General features: G+C 45.0%; 1 protein-coding gene across 4 annotated transcripts; it reads left to right on the top strand.

Moving 5' to 3' along the window:
* The first annotated feature begins 876 nt into the window (after positions 1–876).
* Positions 877–7,226, top strand: CBLL1 (Cbl proto-oncogene like 1). 4 transcript variants are annotated; one of them, XM_021539123.3, is made up of 6 exons: positions 877–909; positions 3,431–3,598; positions 3,947–4,044; positions 4,293–4,376; positions 5,205–5,278; positions 5,779–7,226. In XM_021539123.3, exons 1-6 carry the CDS (start codon positions 897–899, stop codon positions 6,818–6,820), a joined length of 1,479 nt encoding a protein of 492 aa, XP_021394798.1. In that variant the 5' UTR covers positions 877–896; the 3' UTR covers positions 6,821–7,226. The 4 variants fall into 4 exon arrangements, with proteins under 4 accessions (XP_021394798.1, XP_021394797.1, XP_021394799.1 ...); XM_021539122.3 differs by having other exon boundaries at positions 3,944–4,044; XM_021539124.3 differs by lacking the exon at positions 877–909 and adding an exon at positions 1,241–1,376 and having other exon boundaries at positions 3,944–4,044.
* Positions 7,227–7,474: the final 248 nt, after the last annotated feature.

Below are 7,474 nucleotides of genomic sequence, written 5' to 3'. Positions count from 1 at the left end.
GCTAAACTGGAGGCTGACCAATCTGCCATTTCCATGCTAGAACCTAAGGCTGACCAATCTGCCATTTCCATGCTGGAACTTAAGGCTGACCAATCTGCCATTTCCATGCTAGAACCTAAGGCTGACCAATCTGCCATTTCCATGCTAGAACCTAAGGCTGACCAATCTGCCATTTCCATGCTATAATTTAAGGCTGACCAATCCGCCATTTCCATGCTATAATTTAAGGCTGACCAATCTGCCATTTCCATGCTATAATTTAAGGCTGACCAATCTGCCATTTCCATGCTAGAACCTAAGGCTGACCAATCTGCCATTTCCATGCTATAATTTAAGGCTGACCAATCTGCCATTTCTATGCTATAATTTAAGGCTCACCAATCTGCCATTTCCATGCTGGAACTTAAGGCTGACCAATCTGACATTTCCATGCTATAATTTAAGGCTCACCAATCTGCCATTTCCATGCTGGAATTTAAGGCTGACCAATCTGCCATTTCTATGCTATAATTTAAGGCTCACCAATCTGCCATTTCCATGCTAGAACCTAAGGCTGACCAATCTGCCATTTCTATGCTATAATTTAAGGCTCACCAATCTGCCATTTCCATGCTGAACTTAATGCTGACACCAGCAGCCCAGAGCGCGCTGCGGCGCCGCATCTTCCCAGCGTGTGTGGAGCCTGCGCCGCTCAGGCGGCCGGACGGGGCCTGCACGGCTCCGAACCGAGAGACCGCTCGTGTTTTCACTCCGTCCTTCCCCCAAAGCCCCGGGGGCCGCCTCCCAGCCCCAAGCCGCCGCGGCTCCGCCGGCCCGGAGCGCTGGCGGGGCTCGGGCAGGCGGCCCCGCCGCTTCCGGCCGCGCCCTTCCGCTCCCACAGCGCCGCGCGCCGCATCATGGACCACAATGGTGAGCAGGGGGAGGCCGGGGGCCCGTCCGTGCCCGCCCCGCCGGGCCCGCGCCCGCCGCCGCTCCGGGAGCGGCCCAGCGGGGCCGGGGGGCGCGGGGCGGCGCAGGGGCGGCGGCGCCGGGCCCGGCCCGGCCCCGGAGCGCCGGCGGGGCTCGGGCGCGCCGCGGGGCCTGCTCCTGCTCCTGCTCCTGCTCCTGCCCGGGCAGGCGCCGCGGCCCCGCTGCCGCCTTGGGCCCGGCGCTGCCCCGCCGGGCGGAGCGGCCGCGGGACCCCCGGGCCGGGGGGGCGGCGGGCGCCGGGCGGGCCGGAGCGGCCGGGCCCCGCCGGCTGCGGCCCGCGACTCCCGGAGGCGGGGCACGGACGCTCCTTTGCCCGCGGCGGTCCCGGCGTGCGGCCCACAGTGTGTCTCCTGGTTCCGCGGTCGTGGCCCGAGAGGAAGCTTCCTCCCGTGCCTAAATTCGGTGTGGTGGGTTAAATGTCGTTCGCCGGTGAGCGCGCTGGCGCAGCTGTGATCCTTCGCGAGTTAATGCGCTGGCGTAGTGCAGTGAAGAAATGAATGGACGTGCGCTTTGTGCTAGGGTGGTTTTGGAGGATTTTTTTCCTTTCCCTTACAAAAGATTGCTTTATGACTATTTGTATAAAGTATTTGAGATTTATTTGTGAATTTTAATAAAGCTTGAAATGCAAAAGTAAAACTAAGTTGAAGGTGACATTTCACTAGGTTGCATCACTTCTAATTAGAGCTTTTTTAAGTAGTCTTAACAAGTCTGGTATGTTTGTTGTAGTTTTTTCTGGACATAATCCCACAAGCTATGCTCATGCAGACTGGAATTTATTATCTTTCTGTAAAGCATGAGTGACTAGTAAACTTGGTAGTTTGGATAGTTAAGCAGCTAGCTCATGTAAGTATTCCTGGTACAAAAGGCTATAAGGAGGAAAAGCGACTATGTATTGGCAGTTCAATGGACTAACTAATAAACAAGTGTTTGATTTTTAAAATTCGTTTTAGTTGTCCCTGTTTGCAAATGGACTGAGTTGCAGCAGAGATCTTTGTGGTTTATGGTGCTGTGGTTTTGTGTATTCTGGTAGAAAACAATTTCCCAACACATGGAAAACAAGCAGCTTTACCTCTGATGCCTTGGTCAAGCACTCCCTGCAGAAGCCTGATGATATAGTTGAGTGTTTGCAGGTTCATCTGGACAGCTGAAAGAAACAGCAAATGAAGTAAAAAAAAGCTTTATTGCTTTTGCCTTTAGTGTATTTCCTTTTAGAGTGAAACTGTCAACCATAGTGCTAAGAGGAGTTTGATCAATCTAAGGAAACTGAGGCTTTTGGTTTGGAGGTACAGGACTGCCAGGGCACAGTCCCAGTTTGAAACAGATACATTTCCTGGCTTTGGTCGTAGCTGCTGAAAAACTGAGAGCAATCCCATTTTTTCTTGTTTTTCCTTCTACTTGTTGCATTGTTATGATGCCACTTGTTGTGGTGGTTATAGGCTTTGAGAGACAGCAGTTGGTGAGGCACTGTGCAGAATTGCACTAATGGACCCTAATTTCAGTGTCCTGCACTGCAATCCTTGGGGCCTCTGCAGTCATTCTAGGGCTGGAGTGCCCTACCCTGTGGAACTGCAGGGCTGTAAGTGCTCGGGGCTCACCCCTTCCAGACTGAGTGTGCCCTGCTTTGAAACACCTGTGGCATTTTCAGATAAAATTCCAGTGAGCTGGGAAGATTTGTGAAAGATGTAACTTCATATTTTTTCATGGATGAGATGCTGTGGGGTGGTTTCAGATAAACTCACTGGAGTTTGAGGGAGTTATGCCTCCTCATTTGTGTTGCTTGTTGCATTGCCTGCTCTATGTTATCTCTTGGAGCCTGTACCTGCTTATGCATGTGTCAGGCTATTTCTTGTTTTGTTCACCCTGGTACTTAGATGTAAATCTGATTAAGGAGAATTTTGTATATAGCTGGGAGCAGTAATTTTCAGTTTAGGAAGGATGTAACTATGTATTCCTAAGTACCAGTATTTTTGTGATACTTTTTTATAAATTTCTAAGTAATATGTCAAGATGATGAGTTAATAGAGAAACTAGTTTCCTTCCTACTTTAGTAAACAATACACATAAATTGTAAAAATTATCTTTTCACATAAGAAATTCTGTGTAGTCAAGGTTCTACAAAGAATTGACTCTCCAGTGCTCTTCACGCGGTGAGAAGAGCTGTAAGGTTAATGTTTCTGTTGTGGAGAAATGTGTGACTAGCTAGATTATTTTAATAGCTTTATTTTTAAACTAGATTTCCTAACTTCCTTGCTGTTCCAAATACAGTTTTGTGACGTGGCTTCTTGTATTGTCTGTGAGGGATACCTATTTTCTAGTGATAAAATTTTAATATGTTGTAGGAGTCTTAAGCAAGCTTTAAAAATTAAATGTTTTCTTAAAACATTTCTGTTAATATTTAACCTCTTTAGAGACTATTAAATAAATTTTTATAATGTATACTTTTTACAATTTTCTTTCACAGACAATGATTTGCAAGGAACAAATAGTTCAGGATCTTTGGGTGGTCTTGATGTCCGTAGAAGAATCCCTATAAAGCTTATTTCAAAACAGACCAATAAAACCAAACCTGCACCTCGAACTCCAAGAAATATGAACAGGATGCCTTCGAAGACACAAGCTGGTGATGAAGGTAAATTCATATAAATTCCCTGTAGTAGGGAAATGTATTATTCTACAGGATTTTTCGAGACTTTACTCAGAGACTTAAGAGTCCAGGGTTCTGTCTAAATGCAAAACAAGTTTCAAATCTCCAAGTGCTACTTCACTGTAGGGCTTCAGTAGTGCCCATTTCCAAAACAGGCTGTCTTACTGCTTTGGTTCTACATTTCTGTAGAATGGACTCAGCAGATTGGAGGTGCTGTGGCATTTTTTGATGATTTCAATAAAAATGACCCATGCTCTAAATAGCAGCTGGTGTCAATTTCCAAAGTGTTGTGGTTGGCTCGTGTCTTTCTTCTCTTTCTCCTTTCCACAGAAGAATTTGATTATAACAAGGAGGAGCGATACGAATGTAAAGGAGGTGAAATGTTTGGCAACCAAAGGAGATTTCCTGGACCCATTTTTTGGGATTATAAGGTAAAGATACGAATTTTCACCTGTGTTTCATACCAAACTATAGATAGTCCTGGTAGATACTTTGTTAATTAAAAGTTTTTTTGTTATTTTTGTCTGACTGAAAATACATCCTCTGCTTTCTCCTGTTTGTGGCATTCTTGCTTCCTTTTCAGCCAATTCAGAAATAATGGGTATGTTGATGATAATTGAAATGTGAAGTTTTAGTGATACTGGGGCTTGTTTTCTCACCCTCTTCTCTGTCCCACCAGATAAACTTGTTGGGGGAAAAGGATGATACACCAGTCCATTTCTGTGATAAGTGTGGATTGCCCATCAAAATGTACGGACGCATGGTGAGTGAAATTGCCAGTGGAAGATGCAGCCATGGTTTCCATTTAGATAAAATTAGGTTTTCCTGTGTCTGTATGAAGTTTCTAGAGATTACTGATTTCAACAGACATCTGAACAAACAGCAGAATAGTAAGCAGGATGGAGCTGGAGGCCTTCACTGCTCAAGTGTTTTTGTTCCATCTGTCTGACTGACTTTGCTTTATCATCTGATTCAATAAAGTAAGCCTGAAAATGTTAAACAAAAAACAGGTCACCATCACAAAGGAAAAAAACCTTCAGGTTCTGAGGTTTTGACCTTATACTCCTTAGGTTTGAAAATAAGCTTTTTATCTCAGTTGAAGACTTGCAGTGAAGCTAGAAAATGCTGTTCACTTTTATGTACCTTTAAAAATTCCCAAGATTAATTTAGATTTCTAAGTGTGATGTTTACAGGCTTCAGCATCTGACTTAATGACAGTTAATGCTTTTAAAACTTCCTTCCTTGCCAGCTAGACAAGTGTAATCATATTGCATATGCAGCTTCTGTGAAAGTTCAGTGTTGGTAATGGTGCAAAACTCAAACTTTTGCCAAAGTTTTTTACCAACACTTAACCCCAAACACTACCCAAAAAGCCTCCAAACTCAGCATAAACTGTTCTAGAAGATTTCTGTGCAAAGATGCTGTAACTTGTTAACCACTGCTATGCTTGTTCACCTCATAGGTAACTTAGTTACTTTATATTATTATTATAAACTGTACTCTTCCCACAGTACTGGAGGGAGGAACTGTATTCTGCAGAATGACATAGATATTTATACATGATGTCTTAACAGCAATTTTTTATTTCTAGATACCTTGCAAGCATGTTTTCTGCTATGACTGTGCTATACTACATGAGAAAAAGGGAGATAAGATGTGTCCAGGGTAAGTTATCTCAAGATTTGTTATTAAAGGAAATGTAAGAAAGTAACTTAGATACTCTATTAACATGACTTTTATTTATATACATTTAGCAGTGGCAGTAGAGTACTCAGAACTTTTTAGTTCCTACTCCATATTTTGGGATTCTAAGAGATCAGTGTTTACTTTGTTGGTTTTGGATAGGTAACCTGTTAATGCTGTAATTTGAAAAGGAATTAATAGCAGTTTGATTTACTTAATGAAAATGACCCATATTTTAATGCACAGAAGAATTTGTTTGAGAGATGCTACTTAAAAAAATTTACCTCATGAATTTTCATGTTCTTTCATAGTTACATTTTGAGATTTATAAATTAGGTAAACATCAAAATCACTGAAAAGCTTCTTTCATTGCTACAGTGGGGCAAAATTCTCAAATCTAATTTAGCTAATTTTGTTAACAAGGTAGAATGGGTGTTGAGCTCTCTCTGATGACAATAAATCAATATTCTCTGTTTATTTAGCTGTAACGAACCTGTGCAGCGAATTGAGCAGTGTGTACGAGGGTCTCTCTTCATGTGTAGCATTGTTCAGGGGTGCAAGAGAACTTACCTGTCACAGAGGGACTTACAAGCTCACATCAACCACCGGCACATGAGAGCTGGGAAGCCTGTTACTCGTCCTCCCATCGAACCCGTACATCCTCCTATTGCCCCACCGCCGGCCGAAATTCCCGAGCGTTTCATAATGCCCCCTGAGAAACATCACCTGAGCCACATCCCGCCGAAGCAGCACATCATGATGCCGCCGCCTCCTCTGCAGCACGTGCCGCACGAGCACTACAGCCAGCCCCACGAGGACATCCGTGCTCCTCCTGCAGAGATGTCCATGGCTCCGCCGCCGCCCCGCCCGGTCAGCCAGGACACCTTCCGCATCTCAACGAGGAAACACAGCAACTTAATAACTGTCCCCATTCAGGATGATTCCAGTTCCGGTGCTCGAGAGCCGCCTCCACCAGCACCCGCGCCTGCTCACCATCATCCCGAGTACCAGGGCCAGCCGGTGGTGTCGCACCCCCATCACATCATGCCTCCCCAGCAGCACTACGCGCCGCCCCCGCCGCCGCCGCCGCCCATCAGCCACCCGCTGCAGCACCCTCCGCAGGCGGCGGGCACCCCTCACATGGTGTACAGCCAGGCTCCGCCGCCCCCCATGACCTCTGCCCCTCCGCCCATAACCCCGCCGCCCGGACACATCATTGCCCAGATGCCGCCCTACATGAACCATCCTCCTCCGGGACCTCCCCCTCCTCAGCATGGAGGCCCACCTGTAAATGTAAATGCTCCCCCTCCCCATCACTATAATCCCAACTCCTTGCCACAGTTCAGCGAAGATCAAGGAACTCTTAGTCCCCCTTTCACACAACCTGGGGGAATGAGTCCAGGGATATGGCCGGCTCCAAGGGGGCCGCCTCCACCTCCAAGGATGCAAGGGCCTCCTGCTCAGGCCCCCCTTCCTGGACCACATCACCCTGATCAAGCCAGATACAGACCCTATTACCAATGATATAAGCAGCTATATAAATAGAGAATGCCATGAAGAGGATAAAACTAAATACAGAAGCCTTTTAATTAATTGTTTTGGGGTTATTTTGTTGTGGTTTTTTAAGAATACTGTCATTTTGACTGTAAGACATTTTGAGGTTTGAATCTTAAATGATTTTTAAGCCTTGGCCGTAGGACTCTTAACTTCAAATACTCTGTAGTGCTAAAATAAGTGGCTTAGTAGACCACAGTTGCATTTTAACAGAACTCCTGTTGCTAGTGTGGCTAAATTGTTCTAAGATGATCACCTGTAATATTATTTCCTGGAGAAGATGAACATGTGTTGTACCATTCTGAATATTGTTTTTGTTAAACCCGGTGTTTTTGTTAACCTGTGTACAATAATTAAATTGAAATATGGTTGTAAATGTGGTGAGTTTTTATATGAAGTTAACATACACATAATTTTGGGACACCTTTTCAACACGTATGCCTTCCAAACAGCAGTGTAGTGAAATATTAAAACTTTAATATTTCTCCTACTGCCATTTACCATGGCTCATAAGGATTTCAGGCTGTATGAATTCTTGGCACTAGAAATCAGACATGCAGAATTCTGCATTTACCACATTCCAGCTTTTTTGGATTTTTCTTTATGCATCAAAATGAATCTAGC

The sequence above is a fragment of the Lonchura striata genome, chromosome 1A (genome assembly GCF_050655825.1).
Source record: "Lonchura striata isolate lonStrDom1 chromosome 1A, ASM5065582v1, whole genome shotgun sequence".
Classification (NCBI taxonomy): Eukaryota; Metazoa; Chordata; class Aves; order Passeriformes; family Estrildidae; genus Lonchura; species Lonchura striata.
The sequence above is the reverse complement of the archived record's forward strand: the minus strand, read 5'-3'. Positions and strand labels throughout refer to the sequence as shown.

Excerpts from the sequence above, each read along its gene's own strand:
- CBLL1 (XM_021539122.3), top strand. Across the intron at positions 4,045-4,292 it reads CCATTTTTTGGGATTATAAG|ATAAACTTGTTGGGGGAAAA; the intron begins GTAAAGATACGA and ends CTGTCCCACCAG. Across the intron at positions 4,377-5,204 it reads TCAAAATGTACGGACGCATG|ATACCTTGCAAGCATGTTTT; the intron begins GTGAGTGAAATT and ends TTTTATTTCTAG.